At 50.9% G+C, this 19886-nt stretch overlaps 3 protein-coding genes across 3 annotated transcripts in view; 1 reads left to right on the forward strand and 2 right to left on the reverse strand.

Annotated features, from left to right (window-relative positions):
* The window catches only part of lingo3a (leucine rich repeat and Ig domain containing 3a), a 47934-nt gene extending 39672 nt beyond the window's left edge, over nt 1–8262 (reverse strand). The window contains exon 1 of the mRNA XM_088907610.1: nt 8229–8262. Coding sequence (XP_088763736.1) covers nt 8229–8259 — 31 coding nt within the window. The 5' untranslated portion in view covers nt 8260–8262. The remainder of the gene's footprint in view (nt 1–8228) is intronic.
* A 730-nt stretch (nt 8263–8992) lies between these two features.
* On the reverse strand, nt 8993–12666 carry org (oogenesis-related gene). The gene is made up of 7 exons (XM_088907902.1): nt 12565–12666; nt 12056–12136; nt 11005–11218; nt 10182–10327; nt 9853–9966; nt 9693–9760; nt 8993–9093 (listed from the first exon to the last, which is right to left on the reverse strand). Exons 1-6 carry the CDS (start codon nt 12664–12666, stop codon nt 9719–9721), a joined length of 699 nt encoding a protein of 232 aa, XP_088764028.1. The 3' UTR covers nt 8993–9093; nt 9693–9718.
* Nucleotides 12667–15769: 3103 nt separating this feature from the next.
* LOC148813744 (uncharacterized) lies at nt 15770–17075 on the forward strand. The gene has a single exon (XM_088907894.1). The coding sequence runs from the start codon at nt 15820–15822 to the stop codon at nt 17071–17073; it is 1254 nt and encodes a 417-aa protein (XP_088764020.1). The 5' UTR covers nt 15770–15819; the 3' UTR covers nt 17074–17075.
* Nucleotides 17076–19886: the final 2811 nt, after the last annotated feature.

Raw genomic sequence — 19886 nt, forward strand, 5'->3', positions numbered from 1 at the left:
CACAGGAACACCTGTGCCATTCATACACATTCCCTGTTGCCAGTGGGGCTCCTCTAATCCGGCTGGCACTGTCCTTGGCGGCGAGGGCTGCCAGGGGTCACAAGGAAACCGTCCTGCACTGAGAATGAGCCTTCTGCTTCACTCCGGCCTGTTTCTTCTAGACATGAATCTGTCGTTTTTTGCTTTTATCTAAAGCACACTACAGAAGCTAGGGTGCGAATTGGGACAGCTGTGGTGAAAGGGGGTTTTGACGATCTATTGCTCTTGCTTTATTTCGTGCAGGCACCCTTCGTGCAGCTGCGAGGCCTCTCGTGTAGCAGGATGGGCACACAGGTGCCAGGCCACTGGCTCGCACCTGCACTCACAAGAACCAAGAGGCACGGCTGGGGCCCCAGCTGAGCGCAGCTCGAGAGTGAGTCCCTTATATAAGCCCCTGCACACCTAGCCCAAGACAGCATATGTAAGCACTCACTAGTCTCAAAACAAGGTTTTCAAACCACAAGCAAATGGCTTAACGCTGCATTAACCCACACGGCAGAGGGATTCCTGTCTCTGTGCTTCTCTCTTCCTTGCTTCCTGTGCTCTTGCACGAGCCTGAGCTCCCTGCTCTGATAAAGCTGTGGCCCTCCAGAACCGAGGGGAGTGGGGGCTGGCCAGATTTACAGCTCCTCCAGGCCTCTTTAGCGCAGGGCCTGAAGGAGAGCGTCTCTAACAGGCCGTTTAATATGGGCAGCAGCAGTATGACTGATGATTCCCTTCCCAGACTGCACAGGCCAGGCTTTCAGAGCTTCCACTCGACGCGCTGTGCCAGCGAACCTTGAACTGAGTGGCGATACCACAGTACATCCAGTGTTAGTGTTACTGTCGCTTATTACTGCCATTAAACCATAAACTGTTTCAGGCAACTTCAATGACTGTCCAGAACTTCAGACGGTGCTGAGTAGCTGAGGAGATGCAGGGGGATTAAACTCTGAACTGTACACCCACGTACACACGCACGCACACAGCCAGCAGCCATATCACCCTACAACTCCCAGCTGGCAGCCCACTGGAGCCCAGCAGGTGTGAGCCTGGTCAGTACCTGGAGAGGAGACTCCTGGGAAAGCTAAGGCTGCTTCTGGGAGAGGTGTTAGTGAGACCAGTAGGGGGCGCTCACCTTGCAGTCTGTGTGCAGCCTAATGCTCCAGTATAGTGACAGGGACACTGTACTGTAAAAAGGTCCTTCAGATGAGACAGAAAACAGGTCCTGACTCCGTATAGGTGCATCATCCAGGTGGGGCTGCACACTGGTGGCGGTGGAGGGGATCCCCATTACCTGTAAAGCACTTTGAGTAGAGTGTCCAGAAAAGTGTTATATAAGTGTGAGGAATTATAATTAATTAATAAATGTAATAATAATTAAGTGTGCACAAGAAGGAAGCTACGATTCACAGCTTTGCCTGGGGAAAGCTGAAGACTCAGGCCAAACTCACCACCATCACCGCGTTTCAGAGTGCTGACACTTAAGGACAACATCTCACCCCTGATATTCTGTACAAAGACTTAAGCTTACTGCATAAAGCTGAATGGTCCCCCGTTTATTCGCCTCCACTGTCAGGCCTGGCAGGCGCTCGTTTCTCTTCCCAGAGTGCCTGGCTCACCAATGAGGTGACATCCGCAGCCCAGCCGGTCTCTAGTCCTGGGGAGCCAGGGGGGCTGTCCTTGGGCTTCGGCTGCGGTTCAGCGGGGGTGTTTTCAAAGCAACTCTAGCAGTACTGAGGTTTCTGAACACATTACTTAAAAATGTTCAGAATGTACAGAACTGAATAGTCAGACTTTTGATTGCCAAACAATGTGAGCAGTGTTTGGAAAAATATGTGGGAGACTTCTGACACAAAGAGAAATGGATTTTATCATCAGGGCCGCCCTGTGTAGCCCCAAAAAAACAGACCCAACATACCCTCACAAGGAAGGACTTGTAATATTGATTAAAAAAAGACTCTTGGCTCTGTTTATCAGACTTCGTCTCCATTTTAGTGCTAGGTATTCACTGTCTGATATGCTTTTTTATGTGTTTATAAATGTTTTTGTGTCATACTTTAGTTACTGGTTAAGCAGACTAGGAAATAGTTTATATAACTTTTTTTTCACACAACGCAGGCCCACCCCTCCACCACATACTCGTATCTCGGTATCCTGATCACGTACAGCAGACGCACAGCACTCGACCGCTAGCCCAGGACTGCTAGTGGGGGCAGCGTTGAAAACCCCCAAAGGCCGCATCTTCAGAGGCAACAGTTTCCTGTTGTTAAGGAGTCCCACAGAAGACAGCATGTCAGGTCCCAGCCTCCCTGAGCAGCCAACCGCCTGCTGTGCAGGTCTGGGGCACTTGCACCCAGTGAGTTCTTGATCCTGATTGTAAATGAAAGCCGTCCCAGGCTAAGTGCCCTGGATTCACCAGGACAGATAACGAGTTTCTCCCAAGACGGAAGGCTAAAACAAAGACTGCTGGACAATGATGTTGGAGATACCAAAGCAGCTCTCTTAGGCTTGGAGTCCCCTAGCAAAACCTATATGTTACTCTGTACCCATACAGTGGTAGGAGATGTGAACTCCTGCTGAATTCACATGCTAAACTCTAACTTTCACCGCTTGCTTGAGCACAGATGCTTCTCCCTTTCTGTATCAAACTCCCTGATAAGGAAGGAATGTTTTAATTGCTCTCTGAGTCCTTGAGTTTTTTGAGAAAGTACCTCAAAGATGGGGGGGGGGGGTGAAGAGAAAAGTGTATATAAACTGTGTAGAGCCATATCCCCTTTGAGCTACTATAACTACTATGGTCCTTATTGTGGTTTCTTGTATGCATACAATAAAGCTTGGCTTGACGACCAGACACTTCAGGCTCAGATCTCTGGGTTTCTACAGGCTCTGAAAAAAACTATCGAATGATTTTAACAAATAAATCCACTTTCTCGATCTGAGGATGAAAACTGGTTGCAAGTATTCCTCTGTGAAATCTCCTAAACTGATGCTAAGAAATCTACATGGATCTTAAAGAAGAAAGGGGTGAACAGTAGAGGACAGTTAGAGGAAGAAAGCAGTAGGAGCTAGACAATCAGACAATCTGCAGCTATACAGCTTCTCGACAGAGACTGCACAGGCTACATCACAGCAAACTCACAGTCAGAGCACTGTATCCCCACCCTTTGAAGTTGTGTAGAAAATCTGATCCTGTAGTTTCCCTTAAGGCAGGAAAACTCAACTTGCAGACTTTCTTATCCACACCATTACAGAACCTTAACAGCATGCCTTAACTGTCACCTCGACTCCGCTAATTATCTATTAAAGGACCGAGGAACTGGCTGCTGCAAACATCTACAACTACAGTACATAATGCTCAGAATGGTTGTTATTCTGTGTTGGTACAGAAACTGTGTGCTCTCTCTCACCCCCTTTCTGCTTCACCGTGTCTCACACCCCCTCCACTGCTTCTCTCCCATTAAGAGTTGTTCGTTAAGGGTTTAACAACTCATGTTAAAGGTTTGTTAAATATCAAGCCTTGCGTTTCTGAACATCCCTCACTCACTTTGGATGGAACATTTTTTAAAACCACCAAGACAAGACAAACAGCGCTGGACAAGCATATATTTGACAGCATGGTGATAGCTTCATTAAACCCTGATAGCATTTTTAATGCAACAATGCACATGCTGCAGGAAACTGAGAAGGTGCTTCATGGGCCCTCACCACAGGAAGACAAGTCTAGATAAGGGAGTTGTTACCGCACCACAACATCCCTGGTTCAATCGCAGACTCTTTCATGGACAACTGTGTCCCCCTCTTGAGCGATTTACAGTACCCTCCATCGTTGTGGTTCATCCCTCCAAATGCTTCATCGTTCAGAGGAGACAGACTTGACAGAGACTCATGTCAAAGTCCTGGTCATCACCTGCCGGCACACTAAAACTAACCATGTGAATCCAATACCATACTCACAGAGGTTGTATGCGCTGACCCAGAAGAGGATCGCACTGCTCACAATGCAGCAGATCGTCTGTTTATTTTACAAGCTTAGCTGCCACACTGCCGGTGAAGCAGCACATCATGTCTTTCTGGCTATATAAGGACGTGCTCACCTTTCCAGGGTAAAAACGGAAAACAACAAGGGTCAGATTTTTCCGAAGTCTAGAAAAAAGGCAGGAAAATGGTGCTTTTCACACTTAGTATGTAGAAACCAAGCGTTAAAAAAAAAAAGAGCTGCTGTTGAGTTAGCAGCGCTGGCACGTACACAAGTGGCAGCAAGGGCTCTCCACAACCGCCCACTCTCCCTCTATCCCGGAGTCCGCAAACAGCGAGAGATCTGCTCCCCAGCTCCTACGCCCCCCCACCCGGGCCTGCCACGGCCTCTAAAGAGCGTCACTGCGTAGGGGGTCCGCATCCTGGGGCGGCCTGTGTGGGGCTCTCATCCCCGAAACCCGCTGCGCTACTCATCTCTTCCGAGGTCTGTCTGTCGACCCCGAGGATAAATGGCCTCGTTACAAAATAGGAGCCGCTAATGGAAAAACAAATCTGAATTTTTTTTCAGATCTAATACATTGAGATGAGTGTTTTAAACACACAGATAGCTTATCAGATAGATAGATAGCTAGATGAATAAATGCATGAGGCTTTAAAAAAAGAGAAAATTAATCCTTGACAATCAAAGGTCACTAGACACATTTGCAGATTCAGAAAAGGCTTGTGGTAATCCGTTCAGCCCCGGTATAATCCATGTAGTTAATAATGTGAGGAGATTGTGAATATCAACGGGAGCTCCTCTGCTTCCCAGCCACATGATATAGGGAATGAGGCTCCTGAGAGAGACAGCCTCAGTTTCAGCCAGCCCACTTGGTCCTGCCACGGACCAAGCAGAACGGAGAGGACAGACATCCTCCAAACACTGACCCAAAGTCAGTCTCATGCTGAGCCATAGGAAAGACACGACCATGGTTCCCTGTACTTATGTGAAAGGAGACACTCAGCTGTGCTACAGAAGCATGACTCATTACAACCAGCAGACTACTCCATCACTCCTGCAGGTTTTCTTAACCAACATCTTCGCTGAAACTGAATTTAACCAGTCATGTTAACCAGAGCCCTAGCCATTGAATCCAGGTCCCCTGCGCAGAGACTGGACTGAGAATGGTGACGATCTGTCTCGCGAAGAATACTAGACAGCCACACCTCCTCGTCAGCTAAAGAGAGCTCTCTGCAGGCGCAGACGAGTGCCGCCGGTAGCAACTCTCCTCAAGAGCTGAGCATGACAACAAAATGAGACGGCCAAGAATTCTCCTGAAAACAAAAGCTACGCCAACCACAGCCAATACCAGGATGTGTTTAAACCATACCTCCATGTTTTTTTAATAATTCCCATGGAACAGCTTGTGACAATGAAACGCAAGATTTAAAGATGAGTTAAGGAGGTGAGTTAATTAAGGGTTACTTCACATCGCAAACCCAACAAGCATGCGATCCTCTCTGGAGACAACCTCTTGATCTGTTCTGTAGCCCACAGCCCACCAACGCCTAAGACTTCAAAGCCGGTAACCTGAAGTGTTCACAGCGTCCTTGGGCTTGTGGGGAAGCCAGCATTAATGCCGCAGGCTCTGCGTGTGCGCGCATGCCTAAGGGCCCGCAGCTTCGGCCCCGTAGTGTATTCAAGAGCCCACCCACAGGTTTCCTGCTTCCTCCCTGCGCGAAGATCCGCACGGGGTGGGGGGGGAGAGCGAGAGCGAAAGGCCGCTACCCTCCAGCGGCAGGGAGGCCGAGCCCCGGCGGACTCGCTGCAGAATTCTGCTCCGCACGTCACAGGCTGCCACTGGAGCCCACGCTGGTCCGCCTAGCAGAGGGGCTGGTTGGGTTATCAAACTGGGGAGGCCGCATCGTGCGTTGCCCTGGTTATACTGAACCACGTGTGGCGGGACCGTGCTTAGCAACGAATCGCCGGGACTGGCCTGGCCATGAGCAGCACACCTGTCCACTGCTGTCAGGTCTGGTTATGGAAATCAGGGAAAGAAGCCACAACGCTGGGGGAGTATTCTTCCTTCTGACCAGTCCTACACTTCGCGGTACTCAAGGTCAGCTACCCGGACACTGGTGTCCGAGACCTCTCAATGGTGACCAGCAAATCACTCCTCAGCCCCGACATTGAGCAAGGACAGCCCTCTGGCCATGCCTTAGTAAGAGACACAATGAGGGATGTTATAATCAAGCTAGAGGGCATCTTCCTTTCTCTATGTAGAGCAGAGAGGAACCTGTGGGAACTGTAACCTAATTCACGTACCTGGCTTCTCTCAGCCCGGCAGCTCAAGGCTGACTTTGAGATGTCCGAGACTTCTTGAGCACGGATGCTATAATCGTACCTCACCAATGATCGCTTACAAAAACAGCACCAGGAGGGACTCGCGTCAAGAACTGTAACAAAACTTAAGGCTTTCACTGCTCAGATGAAATTTAGAAGCAGAATGTCTCTGAACAGCAATCTACAGGCTCTTCATCAGAAGCTGGGTATGGTTTTCTTCCTGCACTGGCATATTTGAAAACAGAACTCGCGGTGTTAAATGGTGATTAGGGAAACCCTTTGGTAAAAATGAGCCAATGAAACAGCCTTTATGCCCACCAGCGTTTAAAGTATCACTCTTTGTGTGCCCAACGTCCAGAGACACACAAACTAAAACTGCTTACAAAGCTTTATAGCACCAAATGCAAAATCCTTAGCCTGAGATAACATTTAGGGTTCATGGGAATGCATTGGGATTCAATTCTCAGGATCTGATACCAGTCCAAAGTAAAACAAAACTTCATCCACTTGCAAACTACAAACGCCCAGCGGACATGCACTGGAAAACTGGCAAACACGACAGCCAAACAGCAGGCTTGCAATTGGTAGTGAGGGGGGAAGGGGTGAAACGCCTGATTGTAATCTGGCCAGATGTCTAAAAACCTCTATCCCACAGAACAACAGCTTCAGGGACCATGTCCTTTGTCTCAACCCTATCCCAGGGCAAGACATGGTGTTTAAAATAGATTCTAAAAACATTAAAAATAAACTCACTAGATAAATAAAACCATAAGGTGCTCCATCAAAGGAAGCCCAAGACAACCTGTCGTTTGCCCTGAGGCTTGGAGTTCTCTAAAAACTGGGTTAGGAAGAATTTCACTCTCTAGACACCTTACTTCAGGGTGACCTTGGTCAGCGCTTCGCTACAATATGAATCAGGTACACCTCAGACTAAGACTGCAAAATCATCAGCCTCAAGGACACAGCCCTGCACGAACGGGCATGAACAGCTGCAGAAGCCAGCATTACTGCACCTTGCAAATTGAATCATCGTAAAACCTTAACTTGAAATTCTGGGGGAGCCATGGTGGAGCCTGACTGACCCTAGGGCACTTCTGGAACCCCGAAGAAGAAAAGGATCACCTGATTTTCCCCACACCACCAAAAAAAAAGCCTTATTCCTCCTTAGAAGCATTCCCTTCTGCCAGGGTTGCTTAGCAGCGACAGTCAAATAAGCAAAGTTAATAACAGACACTTGTTTCAGGGTTTTTTTTAAGAACCGCCCTACTTGTTTTATAAACAAGTTAACAGGTTAGGTTTAGCCAACATGCCCTATGCACTCCTGTCTGAAAGTGAGGCCAGGTGGGTGAGCTAGCGTGTTCTAAAAGGCTGCCTTACCAGTAGAACTACAGCTAACCCATTTCCAGCCCAGCCCCAGTGCTGCCTTCCCTCAGGGATGTGGCCATGGCCTAGTGCTGACTCACACCACAGGCAGACCATGGTTTCATCAAGGAGAGATGGATGGCACCCTCTGTGAGGGGTGGAGGCGGCCCTGTCAGAGAGAACCGACTCATCCAGACCCTGAGGCAAAGGCTCCTGCCCACCTCCACCTCAAATTGCTCCTCCAACATCAGTCTCAGATCAAGAGATCAAGATAAACCAGCTTGTTACAGCACTAAGTGGTGGAGAGAAAACACAAATGTACTCAGGACTTTCATTCAGGATATACCAAATGTATACCTGGCATTTAAACTATTCGTGCCAAGGGGAGAAAAGTATTTTAATTAAATTGAAATTTTCTTGCAACTGAACCTTAACAAGGGTACAAAGCTGTCAAAGCCCATTCCACAGATCTCAGTGCACACAGACCTCCATCAGGACCTTGACCATTAGGTCTTGAAGCTGCCCAGGGAAACCCAGCATCACCAACCTTCCTCCTGGAGAACTGAAACTTCCATCATCTCTCCAAGACCCTGAAGGCAAGCTACATTGCCATCTGGTGGCCAAATACAGGACCTGCAAGGGAAAGGGAGCCATCTAATGTTGCTGAAAGAGTTTAACATTACAGGAGAAAGCAACTTGAGTTTTTGCACCCAAGTCACAACACTGCATCACCCACTTTACCTCCATTGATAAGCAGACACTGCTGAGCAAGCAAAAAAGCTCAGGGCACCTTTGTTTAAAGATGCCCGTTACAGTACAAAGCCCTTCAGATTCTTTCCACCAGTGAACCAAATTTAATCACATTTGATAGGTGCACAAGCCCAGGTAGAAGGGCAGGATCCTGTTGCTTTTCTAGGCACCTTTAAACCCAACAGCTAAGGAACATGGAAACACTGAGAAGGTGCCATTAAACTAAAGGGACTTGGGTAGAATGATGGAACCAAAACCCACAGCCCATAGGGCTCCAGGACTGGAGCTATGCATCACTAGCGTAAGCTCTCAGAAGTTTGTCAGGTCTCATGCAGTCAGAGCAGGGGAAGTCTCAGCAGCGGGTATTGGAGGTAACCACTATTTAAATTGATCCAGATTTTCAGAAATTAGTACCAACCCTGTTTTTAAATGACGGGCAGCAGGAGCTGCAGGTCCACCGAAAACAGATATGCCCAATTCAAGAACACTCACAAAAGCAACAAATATGAAAATTTTATTACAGCATTTCAGAAAAGAATATGTACATATCACTACAAAAAGCAGCACCTTAAACATCTGTTTACATCAAACTGAAGGCATGAGCTTCAGCCACAAGGGGAGACCCGATAGGTGGGCAAGATCTGGGCAGCATGTGGAGAAGCCTGTGGAGAAATGGAAGATGCTTTCAAGGTGCTAGACACGGCAGCCTGGCCTGGAACATGTGGAAGCATTCTTTGCATTCAATGAAGTCACTGCTAACAGCCATTAAAAACAACTTGCACCTACACACTGATGGGGCACTCCAGAGCAGAGCAGGAGGGAACTATGCTTCACGAGAGCCTGAATTACAGATGGCTTCTGGAATATGGGCAGGAGCAGGACAGTGAAGGACTCTCATCCCTTCCAAGAGCTAGCAGTGAATCTCAAGAGCTGTACAAACCTGACTTTTCATCCCCAGAAACATGCTTATTGAGCAAAATAGATGCATTTAAAACCTTTGCAAGTAAAGAGCAATAGTTGTGGGCTTCTCAAAAAGAACTGAAAGCAGACTTTTCATTTGTCTTTACTACACTCAATTAAAATTGGCACCAGAATTGATTGCCCTTTCCACACTAGGTATTGATGTTTTATAGCACAATACATAACCTAAAGCCCCTCATTCTTTAGCACACTCAAAATTAATTCCTTTGTTGTCAAGGTCAGCAGGCGTTCGGTACATTCACACAGTACTGCCCCACAACAGTGCTATGATGCTCCTCACCAGGACCGGTGCTCTTTGCACACTGATCAGCACTGCACTGGTTTCTGCTCTCCCTCAGCCGGGCCATCCTGCAACACAGACCACAGCTATATCACCCCACAGCTCTCCCCAGGGCCCACGACCCTGTCCCCCACCCCCAGCAGGACCCCTGTCCTGGTACCTGAGGGAGCTCTTTGATCATGGTGACGCCGTCGCACGTCTCCACCTCGATGTCGCTCTCCGTGTCATTGTGCGTGCGGTTCTCCTCACTGTCCGTCTCCCCTTGGCTGCTCGGCTGGAGGACAGGAGGACATTCTCCAAGTGCAGGGTGACAACACGAGCCAGGCCCGGAAGGTCACAAACGGCTGGTCCAAACTCGTGGCAACAGCTGGGGCGCACCCACTGCCCATCACTGGACGGTCCAAACTTTCACTACCAGGCTTCACTCCTCACACTCAGGGCCTTAAGCTCCTGTGCCGCCACCGCAACCCCCCCCCCTCAGCCCCTCACCTCGTAGTCGGGGTCAGCCTGGCTGTCGTCCTCCCCCAGCTCCTGGGTCAGCGCCTCCACCCAGGACTGCTGCTCCTCCTCCTCCACGTCTTCCTGCTTCCGCTTGCAGCCCTTACCGCACGGCTTGGTGGGAGAGCTGCGCACCTCTGCAACGGGCCGCACAGAGCCGGGAGAGGAGGAGGAGGTCAGGGACTTATTTCACCAAACACATAAAACAAGGATTCACGCCAACTACAGCAGCTCTACCACCCTGCGGCTCCCAGCTGGCAGCCCACTGGAGCGCAGCAGGAGTGAGCCTGGCCAGTACCTGGGAGACTCCTGGGAAAGCTGAGGCTGCTGCTGGAAGAGGTGTTAGTGGGACCAGTAGGGGGCGCTAACCCTGCAGTCTGAGTGGGTCCTAATGCCCCAGTATAGCAATGGGGACACTATACTGTAAAAAGGCACCGTCCTTCAGATGAGACATAAAACTGACTCTCAAAAGTGACTCCTGACTCTCTGTGGTCATTAAAAATCCCCGGGTGTCTCTCGAAAAGAGTACTGGTGTTACCCCGGTGTCTCAATAACCCCCCATCTCTGAACTGGCTTCATCACTCTGCTCTCCTCCCCACTGAGAGCTGGCATGTGGGGAGCGGACTGGCGCATCATCCAGGTGGTGGTGGAGGGGATCCCCATGACCTGTAAATCGCTTTAAGTGGAGTGTCCAGAGAAGCTAAGTGTAAGGAATAATTAACAGGGGTTTACTCCTTCAGTAACAGTTCTGCCGTGCGACACAAGTGAACCCAGACCATGCAGTAATCCCCCCTCCAGCAGACCCCGCCCTTACCTTCCGAGACGGAGCAGCCGATGCTGGTGCAGACGGGGTAGCCCAGCGCGCTCTGCAGCCTGAGGGGCGTGAAGGCCAGCAGCAGGCGGGTGATGCGCCGCAGCCGCTTCCTCCCGCTGCGGCAGAAGCGCCCCGGCGACGGGGAGCTCGTCTCCGCGGCGACCCCGCTCCCCGCGGGCCTGGAGAGCCAGGACAGGCTGCGCAGCGCCCGGACCTGCGGCAGACAGACCCTGAGGTGAGCCGAGACCTGCAGGGCACCCAGAGCCCGGGCCTAGAGGACTGGTCCAGTGGGTTTCCCCTGATAGCACTGGAACCATGAAGAACGTCATACAAGTCCAATTAACACACAAATGGACCAGAAAACCCTTTTTCCAGATCTTATTCTAGATCTCTTTAAAAGATCATCAGAATTTCACCCACCAAAAAAAAACAGAATCAAGGACCCCAGACGTCCATAATGAAGCAGATTCTTGTCATGAGCTCCTCTGGAGTGGACTGGAAATATCAGCAGTGTACCAACGTTCTTGTTTTTGTAATCGAATGCTCGCATTGAGACAGATCCAGATAAAAGCATTTTTCATGATGCACCAATGTATCAGAAAAATATCATTTTAGCTAGAAATGGATCAAAGGAGTTACAAACAAGTTACAAGTAGTTTGGGGGAAAAAAACAAATGAAAATGTTTATTCCATGGGAGCAAGTACCCAAAGAAAGCTCCACAGCCAAAAAGTTGTTTCCTTTCTTCTCTTTTCAAGATGGAATAAACCTTTTACTTGTTCCTTTGCGGCCAACGCATGCTGACTTGAACTACAAGTCGTTTGGGGGTAAGCACGCAATTAATATTAACCAAACGGACCAAGTATCATCTTCACATACAAGTTGCCACCAGAGGGCGATGGTGACCTTCACTTCAAGCACATCCCGCGCTTCAATTAAACAGGTGTCATATTTGAGAATTGTTGATCAAAGACCGGAAAGAGCAGATGTTAAGACCCGCACCGGTCTCGGGTAGTACAGACCGATCCGTCTGCCACAGACAGCTCTACTTACCACTAAGCTGACAGGCCACAACTTGAGCAGGTGTCCCAGGACAGAAGCCAGCAGTCCGATCCCCTTCGGCGCTGCCTTGTCCTGCAACCAGATCCCATCCTCATCATCAGCACCACAGGCCAGCCCGACACCCACCGCAAGGCCCACAGCCCCAAAACCCCGCTTACAGCCCGCCAATATCCGCCGAGAAGGGCGGGAAGAAAGTGTTGAACGATTAACCCACTAAGCACTCAACACGTCCAGCAGATCTAGACTCATATGACGTTGTTGCTGATTTGTTTTGGCGGAGCTTCCACCGGGGACAAAAATAAACCGGGAGCGCCGAGATTTACTTCGAAGAAAAATCGCCTGTCGCTCGTCTTTTTGTTTTTGAGGCTGAAAAAAGTGATACAAGAGAGTGAACTATTTTGTAACTACCACCGAAACCAGACGGGCGCTGAAGAAACTCCCGAGCGAATTTTAAAGTCTTGACGCGCACCAAAAAAAAAAAAACCGTTTGAGGACATTACCGGACACCCGGCGCCGACGGCTCTCTTCGAGCTCGAAATGGCGGACGCCGCCGCTACCTTGGGCTCGCGGTCCGCCTCGTGACTGTTACAGTTCAGGGTCATGGTTGCGCACGCAGCAACAGCAGCAAAAGATCAACAGCAGCGCGCGCCCCCCGAAGGCCGTCAAGAAACCTGTTCCGGGCGCGGCTTGGCCAATCAGCACGAAGAGCCGCTCATTCCAGGAGCCGATCGGCCAATCAGCACACAGTGACCCTAATCACGGAACCGGGGCACAGCTCAGCCAATGATCGTAGAGTTTTACTAATCGGAGCACAGCCCAGCCAATGAGAGCGCTCTCTGATTTGGGGGGTGGAGTTACTGGTTCAATCAAGCAATCAGCCAATTATTCCAGTAGGTTTCATTGGTAACTACTAATCCGCCACGTTCACAATTACGTGCTTACTCAATTAATAATATCCAGGCGTTTCTAACAAACCCCCATCAACACAGAAGAAAGATTACGAGAGGGCGTGATAAAAGTATTAAAAATTCGCAGTGCTGCTGACAAAGCGAACCCGGGGGACGTTGCATTTAGAATACGTAAGAAAAAGTACAAACGAGATGAGGTCATTCATTCGGTCCCTGTAGAAGATAATTGAACCGGCGAGGTTCCTGGAAGAAGCCAGCCAGGATATCGACTTCAATGACATGGCTGGGCAGTTTGCTCCACACCCTCGCCACTCTAAGTGTAAAGAAGTGCCTCCTTTTGGTTTCTCGTTTTTAAATGCTCTTTAATAGGCGTAATTAAATACATGTGGTGGAATGTATCAAATCGGGCAATAAATCAGAACTGAGGTCAGCCAGGATCAATCTAAACAATGGTATTAAACATGCAAAAACACACTCAAACAGGAATTAGAGGAACACTTCACCAGTAATGACCCAAGGCGCATGTGGCAAGGTATACAGGCCCTCACAGACTACAAGAGGAAGAACATCTGTGCATCTGCCCATGATGCCTCCCTGCCTATCGAGCTCAACACCTTCTATGCTCGGTTTGAAGCCAGCAACACAGAACCAATGAACAGAGCTGCACCCTCTGCAGCTGACCAGCTGCTCTCACTGTCTGCAGATGAGGTGAGGAGATCTCTGCTAAGAGTGAACACACGCAAGGCTGCAGGACCGGACGGCATACCCAGTCGCGTCCTCAGAGCCTGCGCCCATCAGCTGGCGGGTGTATTCACAGACATTTTCAACATGTCTCTGGCCCAAGCCGTAGTCCCCACCTGCTTCAAGACAACCACCATCATCCCAGTACTGAAGAAAACCCCAGTGACGTGTCTTAATGACTACCGCCCGGGGGCACTAACCCCTGTCATCAGGAAGTGCTTCGAGAGGCTGGTCATGAGGCACATTAAGGACACCATTCCAAACACACCGGACCCGTACCAGTTTGTCTACCGGCCTAACAGATCCACAGATGACGCAATCTCCATTGTCATACACACTGCCCTATCCCATCTGGATACAAAGAACACATACGCAAGACTACTATTCATCGACTTCAGCTCAGCTTGTAACACTATCATTCCAGAGAAACTAGTCAAGAAACTCAGTGCACATGGTCTCGACACAACCCTCTGCAACTGGATCCTGGACTTTCTGACAGGCAGACCTCAGGCTGTCAGGCTTGGAAACCACACCTCCGGCACACTGACTCTGAACACTGGGGTCCCCCAGGGGTGTGTGCTTAGTCCATTGCTCTACTCCCTCTACACCCACTACCGTAAGGCCAAACACAACACAGACTCCATGATCAAGTTTGCCAATGACACCACAGTTGTAGGTCTGATCACAGACAATGACCAGAGGGCCTACAGGGAGGAGGTCAATCTCCTTACAACGTGATGTGAAGACAACAACCTCACCCTCAACGTCAGCAAAACCAAGGAGCTGATCGTTGATTTCAGGAAACTGCGAAACGGACACGCCCCTATCCACATCAATGGGACAGAAGTGGAAAGGGTCAGTAACTTCAAATTCCTTGGCGTCCATATCACCGAGGACCTCACATGGTCTCTCAACACCACCTGTCTGATCAAGAAAGCGCAACAGCGCCTGTACTTCCTCAGATGGTTGAAGAAGGCTGAGATATGTCCCCAGATCCTCACTAACTTTTACAGATGCACTACAGAAAGCACACTGACAGGCTGCATCACAGTGGTATGGCAACTGCAGTATTGCTGACCGCAAAGCCCTACAGCGGGTGGTGAAAACTGCCCAGTCCATCACTGGGGTTGCCCTCCCATCCATACAGGACATTTATGACAGACGGTGCTTGAGGAAAGCTCTAAGCATAATCAAAGACCCCACACACCCCAGCTACAGACTGTATGACCCTCTACCATCTGGAAAACGGTACCGGAGCATCCGGGCCCGGACTCCCAGACTCAGAGACAGTGTTTACCCCCGCACTATCAAACTATTAAACTCCCAGCCTCTCTCACCTACGATCTGAACCTCACAGTGCCTTGTATCTTTATCAACACTCCAACACACATTGAAATCTACCTCTACCTCACATGTCAAGAAGCTCACTCCCCATAATTTTCATTTTGTTGATGTATGATTTTGCACACCTGTTGTTGTTCTGCACATTACCTGTTACCTGTTGTTGTTCTGCACACTGCCTGTTGTCTCTGTCTTTCCTTTCTTATACAATTGTATTGTTGTTTTTTGTACTACTTATCGTCTGAGAGCTAGCTAAATAGCATTTCGTTATACCATACACCTGTGTATGAGAATAATGACAATAAACTTAAAATTGAACCTGAATACTCCATGTAAACTGACGCCCTTCATTACAACGGTCTTGTCAACATTATTCTTAATCCGGTCGGATTAATTGAAGCTGTTTTTTTTTTTACTGAAGGAATAATATACTTGTTTGTTCAGTTCACTTTCTATTGGTAGCCCCTGAAATTAACCATAGGATTCAAATAGCCGTGTAAAATGAAAAAATGAAGAAATTCGATTTAGAATCTCGGATTATGACGTCGCAATTGCGAGATATGAAGTCGTAATTCTGAGATACCATAGCGCGGTTTTTTTTTTGCTCCCCGGCGGAAAGGGGCTTCCATATTTAACCAGAGGGTCTGCGGTCGAAGAGGGAAGGAGATACTCATTTCCCATTTTGTCCAGAGATGTTTCCAGGGTGCCTGTCGAGGAGAGACGGGAAGGGAGAGAGGGAGCGGAGGAGCCGCAGCCTGACCACACATGGCAGCTCTTTCCGCCCGAGTCTCCCCCACGTCACGGAGACGCAAAGGCGCGGGTGGGCAGAGGGCAGAGAGGAGACTAGGAGCTCCCGGCGGGATTGACGCGCTCCTCCGCAGGTATAAAGACAGAAGCCGGCAGCGCTCCGGCTCAGACACAGCGGAAGCCCACAGCAGCGCCGCCATGAGCCGAAGCGTAGCCGTGAGCAGGACCTTCAGCGCCGGGCACGGCGCGCCGGGAGCGCCGCAGGAGCCGGCCCGGAGACACAGCAGCTGCGGGCCCCGAGCGCTGGGGTGGCAGGGCTCCGCGGGCAGCCCGCCCGGCTCGGCGGGCAGGACGAGGAGGGAAAGCGTCTTCACCTTCGTGGTGACTCCGAGCAGCATCCCGCAGTTCACCATCCCGGCTCGGGCGGCGCAGGAGGGGCCGAGAGCTCGGGGCGGGGAGCGAGGGAGGAAGAGGGAGGAGGAGGAGGAAGAGGAGCGAGGCAGCAAGGAAGAAGAGGGCGGCGACCCCGTGCAAGAGCAGTCCTCCTCGCCGTCTTCTTCGTCTTCGTCGTCTTCATCAGGGTCCTGGTTCCCCCCGGCGCTGCGGGGCCGCAGGGCCCGGAGGAGCAGCTCGGGCCCCTTCACCGACGCGCCGCCCCCACAGCCGCCCCGCAAGAGCTCCTACCCCTGCTGCCCCCTCCTGGACACGACGCACTTCCCCGACCCCGCCACCAGGGCGGCGCTCTCCCTGCCTCACCTCCCCAAAGTCACCACCCCCTACGGCTTCGTCACCCTGGGGCAGAGCCCCCAGAGGGCCAGCGAGGAGGCCCTGTTCTTCCAGGGCGGGGCCACGACCGGAGCGCCCCGGCGCCGGAGCGCGGAAGAGGAGCAGGACCCCCCCCTGAACTCCACTGCCCCCTCCCGAACTTCCCCTCCGGACCCCCGCGCCCGACGCCCCTCCCTCCTGGCCCGGCCGCCCCACTCTGCAGCCGCCCTGCCAGGTGCGCCCCACACAGCCAGGTTCCTGGGTCTCCTGCGGAAGCACCTGTCTCGGCTGAGGGAGATGGGGCAGCCGTGTGACCCCCCACATCGCTGCGCCAGAGCAGGGGGGCTCCTCTCACACGCAGCCCTGTGTCCTTTAAGGAGCCGTTATTCCTCTGGGCTTCCAGCAGAGCCTTCCGGTATTGTCTTTATATCCGTGATGTGGGCAGAGAGAATGTTCTGTTCCTCCTTGTGTCGCACCTCTGCACTGCCTTTCTGTGAAAAGAGCTGAGATCTGTGCCTTGGTGTCGTTAGAATTATTAAAGAATAATACAATTCCCTTCTCTCTCTCTGTGCTGCCTCTGCCTCAGGCACCTGGGCTTCTTGAGAAATGAAATCGGTCTGGGACTTGAAAGTGAAGCCTTCTGAGCCGCTGGTGGCATTTCTGGGGAGCCCAGGGTGGACCAGACCGGACTGAGCCGGGTTTGGTTTCCCGGGTTACAATCTCTTTGAACCCTCTCCTCTCTCTCTCTCTCTCTCTCTCTCTCTCTCTCTCTCTCTCTCTGAGCTTTGCCCTCTGCGCTCTCCTGCTCCGGGCCTCGTTCCCCCTCCCCAGCCTGGCATATCTTCTTCATAATAATATTAAATCCTCACACTTATAAATCGCTGTTCTGGACCCTCCACTCAGAGCTCTTTACAGATCCTGGGGATCCCCTCCACCCCCACCAGTGTGCAGCCCCACCTGGATGCTGCACCAGTCCACTCCCCACACACCAGCTCTCAGTGGGGAGGAGAGCAGAGTGATGAAGCCAGTTCAGAGATGGGGGTTATTAGGAGGCCATGATGGGTAAAGGCCAGGGGGAAATTTGGCCAGGACACTGGGGTAACACCCCTACTTTTTGAGAGACACCCTGGGATTTTTAATGACCGCAGAGAGTCAGGACCTCGGTTTTATGTCTCATCTGAAGGACGGCGCCTTTTTACAGTATAGTGTCCCCGTCACTATACTGGGGCATTAGGACCCACACAGACTGCAGGGTGAGCGCCCCCTACTGGCCCCACTAACACCTCTTCCAGCAGCAGCCTCAGCTTTCCCAGGAGTCTCCCATCCAGGTACTGGCCAGGCTCACACCTGCTGGGCTCCAGTGGGGCTGCCAGCTGGGAGCTGCAGGGTGATCTGGCTGCTGGCCATGCTGGGTGTTCTTACTGGCTGTTCGTCTGCCTTCCTGGTGAATCCCCTTCCGCCCTGCCCCCTCGCCCCGTCTGGCCACAGCTCATGAAGTGCCGCACTCGAGAGGGGGGGGGCTTCCACTCTGCGGCTACTCGCCTCCTCCCCCTCTCCCTGTGTGGCGCAGACCGGCCTCGCTCCTGCTGAGCACGAGTGCGATTTGCATATGCCGTAAACACAGCTCGGCGTCGACCGCAGCTCGGCGCACAAGAGCTTGATCTGAAGAAGCAGCTGAATGGTCTCTGGCTCTCGCACTCACTCCTGCTCCCACTGGCAGGGAAATGAGACTCTACACTCTCTCCCATTTCTCTCTCCCAGCGCCTCAGCTCTAACCACTAGCCCACACCGCCTCCCTCTCTCTCTCTCAGCTCTACCCACTGTCCCACACCGCCTCTCTCTCTCGGATTCTCAGACTGAGGTCAGGGCCTCTCGATCTTTCTACTCAGAGCACAGAGGTCAGAGGTCAGTTTACACCTGTCCTGTATCTGCAGGGTAACATTTCGTAACAATTCGTATATAGCGCCTTTCAGATGCCAGGAACCTATCCTGAGTGCTCACGCCATTTCTGTAGCTGTATCTGTATGACACTCACTCGGTCACGTCAAGCCACAGGGACATACACAGATGCAGCACAACCACAGATAGCCTGGAATTAATTAACAGTGTTCAGGTTCTCTTTTATTTCACTGACAGTGATATCTCGCAAGAGGAGATAAAGACGAACCAAACTTGTATTATTTTGGAGAACTCCGTCTCCGCAGTGGGAAAAGAAAAATAAGCAGGTCAACACTGCCCTCTAGTGTACCAAGGGGCACACTACCTGAAGCACCTCTGGACGGGTGACAGGAGGGAAAAAGAGGTTAGAATTCATTTTAATACTTCATGTTTTTGTGGAAAAAAAAAGCGAAGTGAGCTTTTTTGTTACGATTTAACAAAATAACAAAGTTCTACAGCGCACAAGCAGCTGTGTGGAGGTTTTTGAAGTTAATCCTGCTTGATGATCATTGCTTTCACACACCTGTAACACAGGTGCACTGTGGTGTGGCCTAGGAAACGCAAGGTGCACGAGTCAATGTGTATTTTATGTGTGGTGTCATGGAAATATAACTATCAAGGAAGCCACAAGAGAGAGTTCTCACCTGAGTAAGGTCTTTATTTCAATATTGCAATATTGGGAGTCTCTGATGCACTTTGCAGAGTGACAACAGGGCTCCCAATATTGCAATATTGAAATAAAGACCTTACTCAGGTGAGAACTCTCTCTTGTGGCTTCCTTGATAGTTATATTTCCATGACAGTGGCAAGACTTTGTTAATGTATAGTTAAGCCTGATACAGCCGAGTCAATATATACTGATGGAAAAAAGAAACACAACACCTCCTCCTCCACACTTTTTCCCAACGAGGTCCAGGTGGAACAATGCCTGATCAGGTCACCTTTAAAAAGGTCTTAATCCAAAGCTTAGGTCACTGCAAGAAAAGGGCCACACTTAGTCAGTTTTCTGTGCCTCGAATGTCACCAGAAGCAAGGGAGAGGGCCATTAGCATGCTGCAGGCAGGCCAGTCATGTGCCAGCGTTGCCAGACACTATGGAGTGAGCCGCTCCACTGTGTCCCGACTGCAGAGGTTTCAGCAGACCAGCAGGACAGATGACCGTCCAACATCCAGTCGCCCTCGAGTGACAGCAGGGCATGGGGAGAGGCCTGCTGTTTGCACAGCCTGAGCGCAGCCTGAGCGCATGCAAACACTGAGCTGATGCAGCAATCTCCAGACTGCGTCACACCTCTCTGAGCACAGTGGCTCGACGCGAGGGGGCCGAGGGGACGGGGCCGCCTGCAGCCACTGGGGAGAGGCCGCGAGACGACACAGGAAGTGTGT

The sequence above is a fragment of the Atractosteus spatula genome, chromosome 28 (assembly GCF_055471065.1).
Source record: "Atractosteus spatula isolate fAtrSpa1 chromosome 28, fAtrSpa1.hap1, whole genome shotgun sequence".
NCBI lineage: Eukaryota > Metazoa > Chordata > Actinopteri > Semionotiformes > Lepisosteidae > Atractosteus > Atractosteus spatula.

Coding starts and splice junctions, on each gene's coding strand:
- org (XM_088907902.1), bottom strand. CDS start 12,666: ATGACCCTGAACTGTAACAGTCACGAGGCGGACCGCGAGCCCAAGGTA. Junction 11,219..12,055: donor TGTGGCCTGTCAGCTTAGTG/GTAAGTAGAGCT, acceptor TGTCTGCCGCAG/GTCCGGGCGCTGCGCAGCCT. Junction 9,761..9,852: donor TGATCAAAGAGCTCCCTCAG/GTACCAGGACAG, acceptor TCTGTGTTGCAG/GATGGCCCGGCTGAGGGAGA.
- LOC148813744 (XM_088907894.1), top strand. CDS start 15,820: ATGGCAGCTCTTTCCGCCCGAGTCTCCCCCACGTCACGGAGACGCAAA.